This window comes from Setaria italica, chromosome III (assembly GCF_000263155.2).
Source record: "Setaria italica strain Yugu1 chromosome III, Setaria_italica_v2.0, whole genome shotgun sequence".
Taxonomy (NCBI): Eukaryota; Viridiplantae; Streptophyta; class Magnoliopsida; order Poales; family Poaceae; genus Setaria; species Setaria italica.
The window spans coordinates 21,180,398-21,201,709 of record NC_028452.1 but is presented as its reverse complement, the minus strand read 5'-3'; the positions used below and the strand labels follow the sequence as shown (position 1 = coordinate 21,201,709).

The window sequence follows — 21,312 nt, the reverse complement described above, 5'->3', positions numbered from 1 at the left end:
ATAGCAGTATATGTGACCATCCATGTAAAGTGAAGGAGAGTGCATTCATCCATGCTGCAACTTATTTTGATGAAGTTGTAGACTGGACGATTGGAGACCTTAACTATGTTCCATATCTAAGGAAGTGAGCCGGGTTAGAATGAAATATGTAAAATGCATGGATGGACCCTACCCTTTTCTTATGGATTTGAACTTGTTCTCACTAAAACCTTAAGTATTGATATACGAACTTGCACTATTGTCAGGCAGCTGGTTATATTGTATTGTGACATGGATGTACCCCTACTCTTTCCTTATTGATGCAGGAACTGGTTATATAATTTTATTGTATATACAGTGTTCTTTGAGTGTTGGATCTGAATGTGTTGATTGAACCACATTTTAAAAAATTGGAATGAAAATGGCACAAAATTTTGGCGGGAACGACATTTCCAGGGCGGGTGACACCATCACCCGCCCCTGGACATCACCCGCCCCTGGAAAAAGCTTTACAGGGGTGGGCCTGTTACCCGTTCCTGCAAACAACTATTTGTAGCTGCGAAAGCTAGGAGCGGGTAGCGCTCGCCCCTAAAAATGTTGTTTCAACCGCCCTTGGAAACCGTCGTTTTTTACAGTGATTACTACATAAAATAATTCATTATTTGTGTAATTATGTTCATGCCTCCAATTTCACTGGTGGCCTGCTCCAGATTCTGGTCTGTTCTTCAAAACTACTAATAACGGCAGATTGCTCCGTGTTGCTTAAAGAATTAGCAACTCGATTGTAGTATTCTTCTCTACTGAAATCGACCAATACCTTCACAGAATTCGCACTCTCCTTGTTGACCACAATCTGCCCGTCCGTGCTTATTGTGCTATTGGCAACAATGCTTATTGGATTCGATTGCAATGATGGTTTTAAATTCAATCCTTCAACGAGGTAAACAGCACCAAGAACTTCTCCCAGAAACATATCCTACAATTTTGAGAATATAAACCCCACAAGGAAGGATTAGTAGTGAATCAACTAGGAAAATTAAGAAAGATTTTCACATACTGCGCCCTGAGGTAGAATAATACCCCAGCATGTACTGAACAAAGCACTTAGAACTACTGAAATGAAAGCATGTTACTACTGAACTGCGTTCCATAGTAGCCAGTAGTCAACGTCAGTTGCTACTGAAATTTCGTGCAGTAGCTATAGAATACTATTCCACCCAGCTTGTGACATGTATAATTTTGGGTAGCTATAGAATACTATTCCACCCAGCTTGTGACATGTATAATTTTGTCCATGTCCTCTAACGTTGTTTAAGCAGTGACGAAACAAGTAGGGGACTGCAGGGGCCATGGCACCCATCCTGATCCTTTTTCCTATTAAAACCCAAGATTAGGAGAACTTTAGTGTATGTTCTAGTATTTGGTCCATCAAATACCCTAGCTGCCCATCAAAACTTTCATGATTCACAAGATTTAACTGTAGCAGTATTGGAAATTAGGATGGCTGGATAAATCGAAGTAAAAAGGAAAGAAGGCAAGCTCAGTTATGAGTGTCCCTGCTTTCATTTGGACATGCCATCGATCCCAAATCCTGTGACCAAATTTGGGATGTTCTAGGACTCTCAACAGGCAAGTTCATTTTGAATCAGTGCATCAATTTGTGAATCATTCTGGACTTATACGGTTATAGACTGATGTGAGAAAAAGAATATCAGGATTCTCAAATTTTGGTTGTACCAAAGAAATAGAAAAAATTGCAAACATTTACCATATGGTTGTAAAGCCGATGCTTCTGCTGAAGGTCATGTAACAAGAGCATCAAAAGGTGTACAAAACTTGATTCTGGAGTGTGATCAACATGCTCTAGGGCTTTTGAAGGATAGACTGAAAGGAAGCAGCTTTTCTTTGAGAGACAAGAGGAATCAGTGTGATATCTATAGATGACTCCAGGACTGTTTTCGCAGCCAGGGGATCAAATAACATATTAAACTCTGCATATCTATTTGATGGAACAGTAAACACATTTCCCTTCGAATCATTTTCATCTCTGATATGACCACCAACAACATAAGCCTCCTGCATAGAAGGAACCTTGCGCATGAATACTAACATCGACAAAACTAAAATTAGCATAGATCAAAATACAGCTGGAAAGGCATAGAACCAAAAGGTATCAAATAGCTGACCTCTATTACAGAACTTGCATTCCTGTCAGAGAGCACGATATTGGCCAAATTTGTAAGAGGTCCATTGGTAAGAATAGTGATCTTCTGACTTGGATCAAGCTGCTCTTTACTAGACTGCCAAACTTCAAAAGCCAATGGCTGCTGAAGTTCTGGATGGTCAGTGTTTGTAGGAGCACCATGTTTTACTGAATTTTCAGCAGTATACCTAACAATGGAACAGCAAAATTGTAAGTATCTAGAGCACGTGCTCTAATATGTTAGCAGTTTATTTGGTGACTATAGTAGGATACCTTCTAGGGCTTCTTGGCAATGATCGAGCTAGTCCATAAAGAGTGTCGGAGTCAATAAATCCTCCACTGCCTTGGGGAATAATACTGACATAGTTGCAACCAAGAGTTGGAGTGCCTAACGCAGTGGTATTGCCACGACCAACAGGAATGTCATCACGGCCCATCATATGTAAAATGTCATAAACAATATCAATGCTTTGAACATGGGCCCAACCATTGCCACTGACCAAAATCCCCTATATATATTGTAATGAGATTGCATTTGTAAAATAACACAAAGAACCAAACCTGTAACTGCATAGAGGATGACCCTGTGCCATTCCCAATAATCGTACCTTTAAATCTATTACTTCAATAGGTGCCTTCAAGAGGCATACAAGGGAGACAATATCTCCAGGACTCATGTCCATGTCAATAATAAGAGGTCGTCCAATTTTTTGTTTTTGATGAAGTCTGGCTTGTAAAGGACCTCTCTGTTAAATGGAAGTTGTGCCTTAATGTTGAAACGGCCAGAGTTCTCACGTGGATTTAGTGCCTGCAGATTATGGTTTAGTCATAAAACCAGGCCAATTCACATAAACACTTGCTGATAGATGCATACAGAAACTTTGTGTACTGAAAGCTTATCTGCATGCAGGATTGCAGGGTAACATGACATGTCAAATAAGATCCTGTCATCAGTGTACTACCGATCACGAGATTCAAGATAACTAATCTATTACCCAATGAAAAGAGAAGTTCAGCACTACGTTGCAATGATATAGGCTCATGATGATGTTAAGTAGCTCGGAAGTAAATCCTGATATGTTGATAAGCTGGTTGTCATGTGTCGATTATATTACCATAGGATACATCAAATCAAAAATGAAAAATTTGAAACCTCGCCAAGGATTTATACTGACAATACACAACTATAAAGGCGTGCAACTGGCATGTTTCAGTGTACACAGAATCAAGCTTATTAGATCATTTCAACTTGACACACTAGACAGAGTTTGAAATAGAAGAGAAATAATGCAAAAACATGAGTTGCGAGTCATCCGACATGAGCCGACAAACAGAAGAGCTTACCTCTAGGAAGCTTTTGAAAAACTCCCTGTTTAGAGGGCTGTACTTATCCATGTTTGGTTTAGCTTTTGTAGCAACACGAATGTGGGCTGCTTCTGGACTGGAGACTTCCTTAGTGTATCCATCCTAAGAAAACAATTAGTCAGAAAATTGAGTTTCCCTACATGGTAAGATTGTCCATTCATATAATTTGTTTGATCGATGAGCAACTTACTTGACCATAACTGAATAGCAACATTTACACCATTCCCTTAATGTTTTCTTCATCAGATTTTATATGTATATTCAAATCAAATTGAGTTTTCTATGAACAACTGCACTTTACAAGTCATCTCTGGCTGTCCGGCGAGATCATATCATGATAATAAAGGCATGTGTAGGAGGGACGTTAATGGAATTATTTTAAATTTAATCAATATCAGCAACAACTTCTTTTATCATAAAAATAAGAATGGTACAACTGTCCCCTAAAAGTAATTCAGCAATATTTACCTCACATCTTCCTTTATTACTTCCCTTGACACGACAAAAGCTATCTGAAATTCCAGTTTGGACATGACCGCTATGAACTCCACCTTTTTTAAGACCAAATTTGGGAGTTGTGCGATAATCAAATAATGTGTTTGAGCCATCATGCATAGCATATGGTTTGTTTGAAGTTATAACTGTAACATTCATATATTCAAGCTGAGCGAAATCATTTCCAAATTTCCGATTAAGTCATTGCACATGCTGGAGATGGCAATACCAGAAGTAAAGGAACCCACATAAAATAGCTCTGAACAAGAAAATTGAAAATAGTAAGGAAAAGTGAGGGAAAAAAACGTGTACCAAATGAAATGGAACAAATGGCATTAACTTACTGTATAGAATTGATCATTGAACCAAGTGTCTCGAGCCATCTTCAAAGCTTTGAAACAGTATTGTGCCTCATAAGTACTCTGATGTTGTTGGAATTCATAGAAGAATTCTTCGTTGATTGGAATCGTATTAGTTGCATCAAGAGGAACAAGTGTGATTGGAATGCCAGAATGAAACACCTGGTGATGGTTATATATATGTTAGCTAATTCGAAAGGTTCCTTCAATGCTATTAACTCAGTCGGTAGTTGGTACACAATCTGCCACCAAATAACTCATGCTTCCTTATGGGCTATCATTTGACAAAACTGGTACCCTCTAGATGATCATGGTTAGTTTAGCCATCAATTAGAGCAGATAAATGTTGCTGACCTCAACATACTATTTTGGGGAGGGACGGATGGGGGTATATTAGGAAATTAGAAGGCTTTTCTAGTGGTACCCAAGTGCGAGTGTGAGCGTGAGAAGAATAGCATTGCAGTGTCATAGCAGGGGCCTTTTCTTTTCAGTTCTCATTTCTGGGGAAATAATAGGGGTAGAAATGTCCCTTATGCCCTGCTCAGTACCCAAGCTAAGAGTGAAGCATGGAGGGGATCCGACTTTTGCGAAGTGGGGGCAGAGAAGGGATCATGAGAGTTATTCAGTGACAGTGGATAATTATCCCAGAGGTATAGAAGGAATTCTCTCTATCTGATTAGATGATCTGTTAATTGAAGTGAAATAACAATGAACTAAAGACAGGTATGTGAGAATTCATGGCACACTTAACTATTAACGTGAGTAACAAATGAACAAATATGCGAATTATAATCCCGCAAAAGAATTTGCTACATAAAAAATAAAAAGAAGATATGGGATGCAATTTTGCCGTTGTTCCTTGGGAGAAGTGCTACAAATGCAATAGCGGATTCAAAGGTAAAGGGTACTCCCTCCGTTCCAAATTGTAGGTTGTTTTGATTTTTCTAGGTTCATAGATATTATATGCACCTAGACATACACTAGCATAATAATATGAAACTAAAAAAGCTAAAATAACTTCCAATTTGGAACGGAGGTAGTACCAATTAAGAAATGCAAATGGGATAAGAAAAAAACATTTTCAAACTTCAAGCAAATGGGTACAAAAAGGGGGTTCTCCTGCGAATCTAAGCCTTATACCTGATATGCAGAGAAAGGATCTTCGAATATGTTGAATTTTGCATTGGGGTTGGTAGAGTAACTAGTAAACAAGTTACCATGGTCACCACACTGCTGCCGTGTGCAAGATGTGGTAGCATTTTTGGGACAGCAACCTGTAGGGTTTTTCGATCTCACTCCACCACCCATAATATATATGTGCTCCACGTTTGTTTTCAGGTGTGGATGAGTCATGAGAAAATGGCAAAGTTTGTATGTGTGCCTGTGAGGATGACAGTTGTACGGCCAGCAGATATTGTTTCTGCCGTTACTTCTTGTGCTTTAGGTTGCTGAAGTGGTGTATATTTCCTACCACCCTGTTTTACAGATTAAAATATAGTCAGTAGGTGGTAATAAATGCTAAATCAATAAAAGTAAACATGCATGTCTTCCAAAGAAACGCATTAAGGTGATCACTCAATATATCAAGCAGTTTGCCTATAATTGGGTTTTTTTTCTGCCTCAGGTCTGGTTCACACAGACTGAAAATATAAGTGATCAGCTGTTCCTGACTCCAAATATGTTACCACTAGTTATCATATCATTAAAGTGCATACAAACCAGACACATTGGTTGGTTCCAGTGACCACAATTCTATATTTTTAGTCTTTACAATATGCTTTGTTTACAGTCCACCCAGTAATTGGAATGTCCATCAAGTAACCATAATCCCATGGAGGTTCCTAGCCTAGTGGAAAACAAATATACGAGCAGAATTCAGACAAAACTGTTAAGGTAAATAACTCATGTTGATAATTAGTGCGATTTCATGTTGACAATCAGTGCAAATGCAACTCCTTTGCCTAGAAACATGAAAGCCAGAGCTAGTAAGGTAAGGATCAAGAGATAGCAGCATGTCAATTGTTAAATTTAATGTACTTATGTAAAAATTAATAAAAAAACTGCCAGACGATACAGAGACGAAGAGACCTATTTCATGGCAGGTGAATATGCAAATGCCGGTCACCGAAGGCAAATGCCCTCTCTCCTGCAGCCGGCATTTGCCTTCGGCGACCGGCATTGCAAGGCTCTCTGCGTCGCGGCACGTGCCCTAGGCTAGTAGGCTTCGTCTTCGCCCCCGGCAAGCGCGGCGTGGGTGGCGAGGGGTCGGCGGCATGCCTATCCATGCCCACCTCGTGCAGGCCCATCAACTGTGAAAGACTGTATATTGGGCCTATTTGAGAGCACAACACGGGCCTGCAGTTCTAAATGGGCTTTAGAGTCCTCCTTCAAAGAAAAGAAGGTTTTTGAGCGCTCGATCGGTAACCTTTTTAAAAAAATGAAGTGGCGAAGAACTATGGTTTCCTATACAGAAAAGGATATATGGTTTGCTTTGATTGCATGAATCCAACCAAGCCCACTCATGCCGCACTTATACCTGTTAAATGTATATTTATTTGCAGATACTTATGGAAACCGAATTGTTTTCCTACAACCGCTCTCAAGTCTCAACTATATGTCAGATAAGGATTATTATTGATCCCATCAAACATTGATTTGACAGTCGCTACATAAGAAATCATATAGGATTACACTTTGTGTTATGAGATGAGATTCATCATAAATAATACTTTTATAGTATATAATTCTTTCTACTTGAAACAATACATCTCTATCCTTGCGAAAAAAGATACATCTCTAGATACAATGCTATTAGAAGTGTAATACATTTTCTTTTGAGACTGTATCGATGTCCTATGAACTATGGCCATTAGGGCTAAACTTTAGTCAATTAAAAATTATCTCCTAATAATCCAAACAGGGAACTAAAGGTAGGGCTAAAAATTAGTTAACTCCTAACTAAATTTTAGTTTCATACCACAGATGACAAAAGACTAAAATACCTTCCCTCCAACAAGCAGCGCGGGAATGCATTGCGGCAGGTCCCACTAGGGTATAGAATAGACTTCGATCATGGCTAAAAATTAGTCACGGATTCAAACAGGACAGGACTAATTTTAGCTTATTGAAATTTAGATGTTTAAACGGCTGCCTGATCCGTATGTACGAGACTTTTTATTAATTATATATCTCCTCTTACCGAAGGGATAGTAGACGAAACCAATATATTCTACTTGGATGTGCGTGACCACTTACCAAGAATCCAAGATGCATAGTATCGTCTAACAAAAGATACAGGCATATCCATCCTTGGCATATGTAAAGATGTAGCTTTAGTATACACACACACTCTCAACAGACAGATCATGTAAAGCTCACCTTCCAACGTATACCTCCCATTCATCAACAAGGAGAAGGTTTTACCTTTCAGTTATGCCTGTCCATGAAGCATTGCACAAGCAGAGTCTTGTGACAAATGAACTGATATACCTGGCTTTCTAGAGTGCATTGCCTGCCATTCTGAGCAGCTACTTGCCTTGGCGTTCCCTTCCAGTTGCAGTTATCGGTCGCATTGCACAGGAATAACAAGTGTGGAAAGATATACACTGAAGAGCGCCAGCACACGCCTCTGCTCCGTAAACAAGACTGCAGTTCCTTCATTCTACCGAGACAAGTGGCCAGAGTCAAGTGTTTATGATAACACCACGATCTTGAGTTCTTTGACGCACCATAGTTTGGAAAGCCTCGATATTTTCTATTTTTAACCATGCGCCCACCAAATATTGTCAATGATTCATCCTCGTCTTAAAGAGTCAAATAGCAAATCAAAGAAACAACCCAAACTAGGGAAAACAAGCAATTTTAATCTTACAGAGGTAGATAAATAGATATATATTGTTGAACAATGATGGCCGTTACATCTAAAGAGAAACAAATATGTTTACAGGTGCCCAAATAAACAGGACAAATCTATTATATCTGTTATACTAGTGTGCTCAGGTATCGTGATACGACAAGAAGAAGAAAGAAAAGAAAAGAAAAGAATGCAAGCTAGGTATGTACTCTGGAATCAAACTTAATGGTTCGTGCTTCACCAGCACTGCTGCACAAAAGCTATGCTGTATGTTCAGGTCCCCAATTTCTGAGGTGGCCTGCTCCAGACAGCAATCTGTTCTTCAAAACTACCAATAACAGCAGATTGCTCTTTGTTGCCTAAAGAATTGGCGAGCCGACTGTAATATTGTTCAGTGCTGAAATCAGCTAATACTTCCACTGAACCTGCAGTCCCCTTGTCGAGAACAATCTGCCCATCCGTGCTTGCTGTGCTGTTGGTAACAATGCTTATTGGCTTCAGTTGCAAAGATGGTTTTATATTTAATCCTTCCACCAAGTAAACAGCACCAAGAACTTCTCCCAGAAACATATCCTATATTTATGATGATATAAACCCCAAAAAAACAATCAGTAGCGAATCAACTACGACAATTAGGACATCTTTTCACAGCTGCAGTTTTAGGCTCTGTTTCAAATAGCTCTTGGGGCAAGGGATCTAAATCCCAGAAAGCTCTATATGAAAGTATCTTAATTTTTTCTCAGAGGAGAGTTGCAAATATCATATCATTAGAGAAGAAAAATATGATATTAAACCATTACAACAGGAGCGCCACAAGCTATCAAACACACGACCAGAGGTGAAAGTGTTATTTCAAGCTGTTTTTGTTCACTGTCATCTAGATGCTATTTCAAGTTGATAGTTGTTGAATGTTTGAAAGAAAAACCTGAGGAAAATGGAAGTGCCAGGTGACTGTACAGTAATCCCCCGGTTATGAGACTCCTCGGACATTAGATTGGCAATTAGGTAGGTTCAGGTTAACCTAAGCAAAAAGGAACGAATGTATACACAGTATTTCCTCGACCGAAAAGTTGAGTGCCATGCTATCAATTAGATGATTTAGTCTACAGCTCCTGATAGGCAAGTTCAGTTTGCAAGGCATTGCAGAGTATGGATTTGTGAATCCTTATGGAGTCATTTATACTATGTCGCGAACGAAATTTCTGGGATTCTCTTTTTTTTGGCAAGATAAAGTTGTTGGAGAAAATAAATTGCAGACATTTACCATGTGGCGGTAAAGCCTATGCTTCAGTTGAAGATCATGCAGCAAGAGCAACAAGTGGTGCACAAAACTTGATTCAGGAGTGTGATCAGCATGCATTAAAGCTTCAAGGATAGATGGAAAGGAAGCAGCTCTTCTTTGAGAACTAAGAGGAATCAGTGCGATATCCAGAGAGGACTCCAGGATTGTTTTCGCAGCCAGCGGATCAAGAAACATATTAAACTCTGCATATCTGTTTGATGGAACAGTAAACACATTTCCCTTGGAATCATTTTCATCTCTGATATGGCCTCCAACAACATAAACCTTCTGCAATTAGCATAGATCAATACTGTTGGAACTGAAATTAATAGCAATAAAACTGAAAGAAGGTATCAAACAGCTGACCTCTATTAAAGAACTTGCATCCCTGTCAGACAGCACGATATTGGCCAAATTTGTAAGAGGTCCATTGGTGAGAATAGTGATCTTCTCACTTGGATCAAGCTGCTCTTTAATAGAATGCCAAACTTCAAAAGCCAATGGCTGTCGAAGTTCTGGATGGTCAGTGTTTCTAGGAGCACCGTGTTTTACTGAATTTTCAGCAGTATACCTAGCAATGGAAATCATAAAATTGTAAGTATCTCGGCCATGTGCACTCATTTGTACATGGTCATCTGGTGACTATAAGATACCTTCTAGGGCTTCTTGGCAATGATCGAGCTAGTCCATAGAGAGTGTCCGAGTCAATTAGTCCTCCACTGCCTTGTGGAATAATACTGACATAGTCGCAACCAAAACTTGGAGTGCCTAATGCAGTGGTATTACCACGCCCAACAGGAATATCATCCCGTCCCATCATATGCAAAATATCATAAATGATATCAATGCTTGCAACATTGGCCCAACCATTGCCACTGACCAAAATCCCCTGTAACCATTATAGTAAATTATATGCATCAAAATAAATACAAAAAAACAACCTTTAACTGCATTGAAGCACAACACTGTGCCATTCCTGATAACCGTACCTTTACATCTATTGCTTCAATAGGTGCCTTCAAGAGGTATATTAGGGAGATAAGATCTCCAGGACTCATGTCCATGTCAACAATAACAGGTCTGCTGATGTTTTTGTGTTTGAAGTTTGGCCTGTAAAGAATCTCTCTGTAAAATGGAAATTGTGCCTTAAAGTCAAAACGACCAGAGTTCTCCTGAACATTTAGTGCCTGCAGGTCATAGTTTAGTTATAAGAGTAGAACCAATACCACATAAATGAAGTTGACGAATGATTGGAGAAAAATTTTAGTTTCATAGATTAACACATGCATGTAGGTGCATCACCTCTTCCTGTAAAATTTTTTTTGTGACAGAATATCAGTTACCCAAATAGCAGCTGATCACCAAAGGCTAATGTGCATGCAGGATTGCCAGGAAAAATGACACATCAAATAAGGTTCTGTTATATTATTAGTAGACTCCTGATCACAAGATTTAAGTTTAGCACTCCCTCCGGTTTAAAATAAATGTCGTTTTAGCCTCTTCTACTATCTTCAAAATACATGTCATTGCACAACTTCTAGACAGATTCATCCTAGTTTTTCCAGTCTTACCCCTTCTTAGCTTCATCATTAACTTGTTTTCCCATGCCGTTTCACCTAAACAGCCATGCATGCATCAATTATTAGGAACTCTTTAGAAAGGACTAAATGAGGGTAAGATGGTCATTTTTCTAAGTTCTTATGGCCGACTCTAAAACATGTCTATTTAAATAGGAGGGGGTAACCTATTATCCAATGAAAGCACTAAGTTGTAAAAAGTACAGGCTCATGGTGGTGTAATTCTGTGATGGTAAGATGATGTTGAGTAAATAGTTTGGCACTAGCTAAAAGGTGAAAAATGGAAGAAACAAAAAAAATGCAACTGGTATGTGCAATATATAAAGAATCAAACTTATTAGATCATTTGAACTTTACATAGTAGACACTGAATAGGTATAATGAAAAAATTAAAGATGCAAATCTTGTGACATGAGCCGATAGGCAGAAGAGCTTACCTCAAGGAAGCTCTTGAAAAACTCCCTGTCCAGGGGGCTATTCTTATCCACGTTTAGTTTAGCCTTCGTAGCAACACGAATGTGGGCTGCTTCTGGACCAGAGACTTCCTTAGTGTATCCATCCTAAGAAAAATAATTAGTCAGAAATTGTGTTTCCACCGCACTTCATCTTATTCACTTGCAAAATGGAAGAGTAAGTTGTCCAATGTCCAATACTCCTAAATAGCAAAGCAACATTTGCACTGTTCTCATAATCTCTTATTCACTAAATATTATATGTGGAAAAGAAATGCATAGGTGGTCCTTAAACTTGTTGTGGGATGTCATCTACGTCCTTTTAACTTGGAAATTGCATAGTGGGGTCCTTAAACTTTTTAAATGTATCATCAAGGTCTAAAGTGCCCACAATACCCCTAGGTTGCTATGAGGCATGCCAGTTTGGAGATTTCTTTTTGGCAAGTTAAAATCGAAGAATTAAAGGCATGCTGGACATGAGGTTCTTAAAGTTGAGTTTGATCGAGCAAATATGCTTTACAACTTATCTCTGCCTGCCTAGCAACATCATAAAGGTATGCACATGAGGGAAGTTAATGGAATTTTTTGCAAGTTTAATCAATATCGGCAAAAACTTTTTTATCAGGGAAAAGAATGAATTGTGTAACTGTTCCCTAAGAATAATTTTGCTATATTGGAGTACCTCACATCTTCCTTTATTACTTCCCTTCACATGACAGAAGCTATCTTTAATTCCAGTTTGAACATGACCGCTATGAACTCCGCCTTTTTGAAGACCAAACTTAGGATTTGTACGACCATCAAATAATGGGTTTGAACCATCATGCACATCATATGGTTTGTTTGAAGTTATAACTGTAATGTTCATATATTCAAGCTCAGCAAAATCATTTCCAAATTCACCCTTCTTATCATTGCGCATGCTGGAGATGGCAACACCAGAAGTAAAGGAGTCCCACATAAAATAGCTCTAAACAAGGAAAAGACAAGAAAAAATTAAATAACCAGGAATTTTTTTCAAAAAAAAACATGAGGCAAATGAAATGAAGTAAATGGCATGAACTTACTGTATAGAATTTATCATTGAACCAAGTGTCTCGAGCAATCTTTAAAGACTTGAAACAGTATTGTGCCTCATACGTACTTTGATGACGTTTGAATTCGTAGAAGAATTTTTCGTTGATTGGAATTGTATTGGTCGCATCAAGAGGAACAAGCGTGATTGGAATGCCAGAATGAAACACCTGGTGATGTTTGTATGTTAGCTAATTGGGAAAAAAAAATCCTTCTATGCTATTGCTTAGCTCTTCAGTCCACAATTTGCCAACAAATATGTAAGATCGCTTTGCCCATCATTATAAACTTTGGGGATAAATGAAGAAAAGACTATTTCTGATGGGGGTCCAAGTGTAAGCATGAGAGCAAGAGGAATCTCGTTGTAGTGTCATAGTGAGGGGCTATCTTCTTTTATGTTATCATTTCTGGGAAATAATGAGCAAAAGTGACCTTTATGCTCTACTCAGTAGCTAAATTAACAGTGAAGTGACAGCAATGGCATGGAGGGGATAGAATTTTTGCAAAGTGATGGCTTAAAAGGGTGCGTGAGTTATTTGGTGGCGGATTGGGCATTATCCCAGTGGCATATGAGAAATTAACTACAGCTGAAATGAACTGAAGATAGATTCATGCATTACTGGCTTTTATGAATGCAAGATTAAGCACATATAGGTACCAAAGAGTTTACAGCACACTTAACCATAAAATAAAATGAGTAACAAAGTGACTACTAACAAGTGATTTATAATCTCACAAAAAAATTTGTCGTGGAGGGTAGACAAAATAAAAGGTAAATGATAAAAGAGATAAAGGGGACCAAATTAAGAAATGCAGGAGTTGAAATGAAATTACAAAATCCACTTTCAAACTTCCATGAAAGATGTACAAAAGATATTGTCTTGCAAATGTAAAGCTTATACCTGGTATGCGGCGAAAGGATCTCCGAATATGTTGAATTCTGCATTTGGATTGGTAGAGTAACTGGTAAACAAGTTACCATGGTCACCACACTGCTCTGGCGTGCATGATGTGGTAGCATTTTTTGGACAGCAACCTGTAGGGTTCTTCGATCTCACTCCACCACCCATAATGTACATGTGCTCCACATTTCTTTTTAGGTGTGGATTTGTCATGAGAAAAATAGCAAAGTTCGTATGTGCTCCTATGAGAATAACAGTTGTAGGGCCAGCAGATATTGTGTCTATCATTACTTGTTGTACTGTAGGTTGCTGAAGTGGTATGTATCTTCTGTGACCCTGTTTTACAGATTAAAATAGTGACACAGAGTTGATTGTAAATACTAAATCAATCAAAGTAGACATGCTTGTCTTCCATAAAGCACACTAACGTGATCACTGAATATAGCAACAAGTATGCCTAAATTAGTTTTTATTTTGCATCAGCCTGTCTCACACAAAGTGCAAATACAAGTGCTGTACCTTACTGTGAATAACTTCCCACTAATCAGGTTATCTTCAAAGTTTAAAACAATCTGACACCAGCTGAAATATGAATGATTGCCCAAAACATTTAGACACATCAGTAGGTTCTAGTGGCCACCTTTCTATATTTTTAATCTTTACAATATGCTTTCCATAAGTCTCAAAGGATAATGGAAAGGTCCATGAAATAACCTGAAAGGAGCTCCCAAGACTAACGAAAATATATATTACAAGAAGAATGCAGAGCAAGCTCTCATGGTAAATAATTCATGCTGATAGTTTACACAATTTCAACTCCACTTAGCAGCATGAAATGCCTAAGCTAGTGAAAATAAAAGGGAAACATAGGACCAAAGTGTGTTTGGCACATGTTCCATATGGATTAGGATCTTTTTTTTTTCAAGTGATAGTACTGAGTCAACAGCCAAACTTTAATTTATTTATTTTAGAAATCAAATAAGCTGTCAGATGTTGCAGCGATAAACTAATTGACCAATTTTAGGACATGGGAATTTGCCAACATGTGCATTTTCATTCTGAGAGACCTGTAGACAGGGGCGGAGCTTAGTGCTGGCCAAAGTAGGACATGCCCCACCCTGGTTAGGAAATTTCTTTAAGAAGCCCTTAATTCTGCCCCCCTCTGTTACTTGATTGACCCCCACTCATTTTCAATCCAAGCTCCTCCACTGCATATAGAGATCTACTTGAGCATCGACAAGGGAAACAAAAAGTGATGCGTTACCTGTGGAAGGAAACCCCTTCTGATTCCAAAGTTTGTGTTTACATCCAACCGTCCACCACCTTCTAGTGGAATAGCTTGCCTGTACCGACAGCCTCCAAATGTTGCCATGCCCTAAATATTAACCTAATGTTAGTTTCTAGGAATTAAACAAGAGAAATGATAAATCCCCTTTCTTGAGAGATGAGTAGTCTCTAGATAACAAAGTTACAGAGGACGGTAAGATAGAACTTTGTACCTGATCAATCAGTGGAAAATAACCACCGACATTTGGATGTATGGTGCCAGAATCTGATATTCCATCATCACCACCAACTCCAACTGGGATGTCATCACGGCCCATCATATAGAGTATATCATACAGATGATTCGCAGCATGTCCAGCATCACTCCACGCATTCACATTGATGGTAACTGCCTGCTTATGTAAACAAGAAAATGTATCATGCATTATAGAACAACTGGACTCCAGCAAAAGTTGCTCCAGCTCTGAAGTTTATCTTGTTAAAAAAAGACTGAAGCAGAGATAGTGATACAAAGCAGTGTCTAGGGTCTGGTAATAGAAACATATAAACTCACACATGCAGTGAGGTTACTGGAACAAACAAGTGAAACAGAACAGAAACATTCAACTAAAACTACCAGCTTTACACTCCCTGGCAAAGCCTCCAGAGACAACCTCTTCTGAGATCAACACAATAAACAAAGCTTGGCAGCACCATCATGATTACAGCAATCGAGGACCACCACACATATTGCCCTCGATTCCTCGAATCAATCACTGTGCATTCTCTTCTCAAACTTGAAGTTCCTAACAGCACCAGTTACATTCAGCTAGCGACCGACGGCTCTTCTAGGAACTACAACGGGCTGATCAATTGGAGCACTACCACCAGTGCACCATCCATACCATCAGAAATATGCAGAATCAAGAGGCAAAGTAGCTGACTAAGTGCATTATCCTAGTATGACAATATCCCAATCTGACTACTGAGACTCCTCAAAAGGACCACATTTGATCCCAAATATCTCATATTTGTCTTTGTGGTGGATGGTGAAGAGAGAACAGGCCTCCTTGGTATCTCACCATTCTGCCACTTCAACCGATTGGCCTCTGCCCCACCCCACTCAAGCGAGCTCCTCATCCATCCGCGGGTGTCATTGAGACCCGTGGAGAAAACGCAGAGGTGCAGAGCGCACTGGCGCGACCCGTTTTGGATTCGCCTGCCGCCGAGGCTGCGCCGCCATGATGCCCCGCAGCCGGCTTCCGCCTCCCTTCAGTGACCGGCATCGCAAGGCACTCTGACTCGCCGCGCGTGCCCTAGCACTCGTCTCGGGTGACCGGCCGGCCGCGCGGCCTGGCGGTTGCGGCGGCCGGCGGCATGCCATCCACCACCTGACCTCCCTCCCTCCCACCAGTCAGTCACCCTCACCTCGCCGGCCCATCTACGAGAAGGCAGGCCATCGAGAGACCTGAGTCTGTCTACGGGAGCCCAACCTGAGCCCACATTTCAGAACTAACTGGGCTTTTCAGTTTTGACGACTCTTAACTCTTTCTTACTCAGGGGTACCCTGTCAAGGTGCTGGATGTAATAGCCTTTGTATCAATTAAATCCAACCCTTTCTCAAAAAAAAAGTAATGAAAAAAACTCTCAAAAAAATAACCGAAGCAATCGAGCTAGATTATGCTCAAAAGAAAATCAAGCTAGAATCCATTCATGAAACACTTGTATATTCACCTTTTAAAATGCAGAGAACTTAACATGCACAGAATATTACAGAATTTAACATGTTTTTCACTATAACTAGCCCATTGACCAATTGCCTGACGGATTGTTGGCATGTACCGAAAGGCCATGTTTAGGATGCAATCATGCAACACGCACCACCCCATGCAGCCTCATCACCTAGTTGCAGAGCTAGTTAGGTGATCGTGTATTCTTAGTAGGTTAATTGAAGTCCATATAAGGATATGAAGAAACTGTTCTCGTTAGTCATGCGGTCTACCCAAAATTATGGTCTAAGCTGACCCTACGACTGATCCCTGATTTGCCACTGAATTACTAACTCTAGAAGTTGCACGCTCTTCGTCGGGGAACGTATCTCGTGCAAACCATTTACCCCGTGCAACCTTTGAAACTATGAATCAAGACCACAAGATGCTAATCCAATGGATAGGATTAGTGGTGGGAATATTTTGCAGCTAAGCTCCTCCACCCACCAGCCACTTTTGAGGCAGCACCACTAATCCTATCCATTGGATTAGCATCTTGTGGTCTTGATCCATAGTTTTCAAGGTTGCACGGACTAGATGGTTTGAACCAAATACGTTCCCCTCCTTTCAAGCACGAAAGCATTCCCCGTGAAATATCTCCTTTTAATATAAAAGAGCGGCAGTAGCCTAAACAAATCGATACAGATATGGGTGATGATCCGGTGCATCTCTTAGCATAAGAGGAAAAGAATCAGAAAGTTTTGCTACTACATATAGAGTATGTATATATACTACACGCATTTTCAACCGACAATTTAAACCGCACAAAATTCTCTTTGTAAATTACTTATATAGTTCCTCTCTCACAGATTCTTTTCGAGGATATGCTGCGGTGTGGGCGGTGTATATATTAAGAACACTACATATATATACACATGCAGAACCATTTGGTCAAAGCCTAAGACAGGGATCGAGATGCTCTATCACTGTCTTATCTACAGCTAGTATATACTGTATTTTATATGTATATCATGCTCGACTAATGACAGTGCATCGAACTATATCAGTGCTTTTGTTTATCTTAGGCAAGAAGATTTTGCAGTTGGGAGATTGATTCTCTCTTCGATCGTGTGCTAATCTGTTCATAGACCGAGGTGCAGTGGAAGTACTCTTGAAGGAACAATTCCTTTTTTTTACAAGGTTTGGAACGCTGTTACTGTAGAGGTACTCATTTGGGAAATGGGAACCCAACTTGGATGGGATATTTCGGGGATTGAGTGAGATTTCGTTGACTTGAGAACCGGGAATGGTAGACTTCTCTAAGCACGGAAATTCTTGTGGCCGAAAAAAAAAGATTAGGGTTCATTGAGAACTGAACAATGTGAGGAGTTAGATCGAACAATCTCCGGCAAATATGTAACTATGCTGATCATTTGATCAATGACGTGACCTTGGAGTCCTGTCCTCCTGCAGGCTGCAGTGTGCAGTGCTCTCGCTCTGCACAGCTACACTCGCTAGGCAAAGGCAACAGACGCGGCCTTGTTTGGACGTGCAACCAAGCCATCGAGACCAGGCGGTGAATGAATTAATGAATGCCTGGCCCAAGCTGGCACGGACTACAGAGGCTGTGCATCGACGATACAGACGCGACGAATGAACATACACGCAGAGTACGATGATATTCTTCGTCGATCGATCTATACCTCTCTCCCGTTGCACGCATTTTGCTTTGCTCCTTCAAAGAGATCTGGCGATCATCTCTCGTTGCGTTGCTACGATCATTAGTTAGTTAACGGCGACACTAGTATGCTAAGCTAAGTTTGAACAGAAAGCATCGAAATCCTTGCTTTCTTGCTCTGAGAAGCGAGGAAAACCACGCCATATTTGAAGCGCATTACAATCCTAGCTGATGCCTGATGCTCCGGATGCAAAGCACAACAGACGACGATGCAAGGAGATCGAAAAATTTTAGTACTGTACTTACTAAGCACTCATCGCTAACGTACCTTGAGGTCGAACTCGGATCGGTCCTGCTTGAGGATGTAGAGCAGCGCAAGCAAGTCGTCGGTGTCCATGTCCGTGTCCAGCAGGATCCGCTGCGGCGCCGCCTCTTCCGTCGCCACGCAGCCGGCGACGAAGACGGCCGCCACGACCACCACCAGAACCGCCGCCGCCGCCCTCCATTTACGCAGCAACGAGGTCGTCTTCTTCGTCCACCCGCTCACCATCGCAAAGAGCTAGCTTGATCGTCGTCTACCGACGAGAAGACGGAGCTGGCTGCTGCGGCACTCGGGAGAGGCGTGCGAGCCAACACACCGGGCCGAGCTATTAAATGAGGGCACGAGTGTCAGCGTAGGGCAGGCCGGGGAGGCGGCTGTGCCGTGCACTGTGCACACGCGACTGGAGCACGTTGTTTATTGCGCGCGTGCTCCATGTCTTCTCGTACGTGCAGGCCCTCTTGCCTTGGTGCCATCCGGAACGTGCCGCCGTTGACGGCCATAATTCGCCACACCTGACATTAGGTACCAGCTACATCGTGGCAAGACACATTGTAAGGTAAAAATAAATTGCTTGGTTGGTAACTAAGGTGTGGCAAAATTAGTGTGGTCGCTGTTTAGATTGCCGGCCATGAATGTTTGGCAAAAAATTGTGACATCTATTTAGTTGCTAGCCATATATTAGTAAAAACACCTCAGATCATTTATTTTCAGCAGGTAAATCAACATACTAACATGTGTTAGTAAAAATATTGTTAAAGTGAAAACTCCTATTGCAACGAGTGTAATGAGACAACGGATTTTTTTTTATCTGTAATTTTTTTGTTGAAATAAGAATGAATGTTAACCCATTTTTACATTCAAGAATGAACACCTCGTGTTGTCCAGATTTTATTGTAAACATATAATCAACATGGCTACCAAATTAATCTAATGGTGCTAAAAAAGAAAAATACAACATATTTCTCCACCGATGGAGGAGCTAGAGGCTCCGCGCCAGTGCTGCTCCTCTGACAGGCAGCAGAACAATACATTAAAGAAATCGATAAAAAAGAATTATCTTCTCTCGCGCTGTAGCGATGCGGACTGGCTATGGCGTGGCCCCATTTTATTCTTCAACTAAACACTTACCAAATTAGACGTGGCAAGTTTAATATTAGATGTGGCAACTTATGGTTAGCAAACACCCCCTACTCCCTCCGGCCCATGTCTCGGCTCGAAACGACTGGCCGGCGTGGCATCCGGCCTCTGGCCCTCTCGGGGCCGGAGGTGATCCCGTGCATGAGTTGCCCTGCCGGACCGGATCGGACAAAAACGGGCGTTGGGCCAAGGTCCAGTGGTGACAACTGACAAGGTGGTTAGTTTCGTAGAGTCACGATCACGCCGACGACCGGATCGGAGCGGAGGAGGAACAAGTCTGTGATGATGGATGATGCAATGCATGCATGTGCGGTCAGCATGGAGCAAATTACGTGAATCATTGACCCGTGATACCCGCTAGCTGATTGCACTCTGTAGAGAGAGAGAGTTTGCTGACGTAAAGCTGCTTGCGTATGTACGATTGGACTACTGTCCGTGCAATCTCCAACTCCAATTGACTGATTTTATTTTTAACGAACGGGCACTAAGACAGTGCATATTTCATTGATAAAGCAAAGATGTGTACAAGCCGGCTAGCCGGTTCGAAAAATAGAAAAGACTACTCGCGGGATAAAAGAGTCGCTAGGTCCTTTGCATCGGCCAGGATCTAGGATCCTGCCTGATGTTAGCAAAAAGGGACGTCGGAGAAGCCTCGTGGCGATCGAAAATTCTTGCGTTCCTCTTCTTCCACAACTCCTAGATAATTAGTAGCGTGAGGCTTCACAGAGCTTTTCGCAGTACGCTCGGCGAGGTAGTTGTGTTGGTCCACCATTTTGAGCGGTGTGGCGCATGGTCTCTGCTTTGAGGGGTGGATGCTTGGGGTCCCTACCCATTGAGCCATCAGCAACCAGATTCTTTTCGTGTATCGACAGTCTGCTAGTAGGTGCTTGGCCGTTTTGCTTGTTCATCAACATAGAAGGCAAGATGGGCTGTAAGTCCAACCACGTCGAGCGAGTCGATTTGAGGTCCGGATATGATTCTGGGTGATGAGCCGCGCAAAGAATTTGCACTTTGACGGTGCTCATTATTGCCAGATGGTGTTGGTGCGGGGCGCTTTGGTGCGGCTAATGAACTGAGCCTTGTAAGCCGATACCACCGTGTATATTCCGTTGTTGGTGAGCTTCCAGTGTATTTGGTCGTCGATTTCCGGTCATAGATGTTCATTCCGAATCATATTCCAAAGATCGATGAACTCGCTGAGATGTATAAGTGAGATTCCACTGGTCATGTTGAGGTATGAGATCCATTTGTTGCCGTTAAGCGCTTCCGCCACTTTCCTCTTTTTATTTCTAGCGCGGGCAAAAAGGTTCGGAGCAATGTCTTTTGGTCGGCGACCCTCGACCCAACCAGAGCGACAGAAGCTAGTCTTCCTTCCATCTCCTAACGCTTATAGTTGTACATGCAGCGAAGAGGAGTCGACCAGTGTCATCGCATGGTATTTCGGTTCCAACCCCGGCCTTGTCGTCATTTGCCCACTCGTGCCATAGCCACTGCAGTAGTGCTGTCGCAAAGCTATCTAAGGGCCTATTTGGATACACCCTGTGTTAAAATTTAACAAGTGTTAAAGATTTAACACTCTCAAATAGAGTGCTAAAGTTTAACACATTGGGTGTTTGGATGATGTGTTAAACTTTAACACCTTTTGGTGGGAAATGACTC

General features: G+C 41.1%; 1 protein-coding gene and 1 pseudogene across 5 annotated transcripts; both read right to left on the bottom strand.

Moving 5' to 3' along the window:
• Positions 1-655: 655 nt before the first annotated feature.
• LOC101780388 lies at positions 656-6,580 on the bottom strand (annotated as a pseudogene).
• Positions 6,581-8,277: 1,697 nt separating this feature from the next.
• Positions 8,278-18,792, bottom strand: LOC101757009. 5 transcript variants are annotated; one of them, XM_022825621.1, is made up of 12 exons: positions 18,523-18,792; positions 15,041-15,220; positions 14,806-14,916; positions 13,542-13,877; positions 12,633-12,809; positions 12,248-12,535; positions 11,551-11,673; positions 10,526-10,723; positions 10,190-10,425; positions 9,903-10,107; positions 9,519-9,821; positions 8,278-8,827 (listed from the first exon to the last, which is right to left on the bottom strand). In XM_022825621.1, the coding sequence occupies exons 1-12, from the start codon at positions 18,742-18,744 to the stop codon at positions 8,528-8,530; spliced, it is 2,679 nt and encodes an 892-aa protein (XP_022681356.1). In that variant the 5' UTR covers positions 18,745-18,792; the 3' UTR covers positions 8,278-8,527. The 5 variants fall into 5 exon arrangements, with proteins under 5 accessions (XP_022681356.1, XP_022681355.1, XP_004962122.1 ...); XM_022825620.1 differs by having other exon boundaries at positions 9,519-9,824; positions 18,523-18,791; XM_004962065.3 differs by lacking the exon at positions 18,523-18,792 and adding an exon at positions 15,890-16,238 and having other exon boundaries at positions 9,519-9,824.
• Positions 18,793-21,312: the final 2,520 nt, after the last annotated feature.

Coding starts and splice junctions, on each gene's coding strand:
- LOC101757009 (XM_022825620.1), bottom strand. CDS start 18,744: ATGGTGAGCGGGTGGACGAAGAAGACGACCTCGTTGCTGCGTAAATGG. Junction 15,221..18,522: donor GATCCGAGTTCGACCTCAAG/GTACGTTAGCGA, acceptor TTACATAAGCAG/GCAGTTACCATCAATGTGAA. Junction 12,536..12,632: donor TCAATGATAAATTCTATACA/GTAAGTTCATGC, acceptor TTCCTTGTTTAG/AGCTATTTTATGTGGGACTC.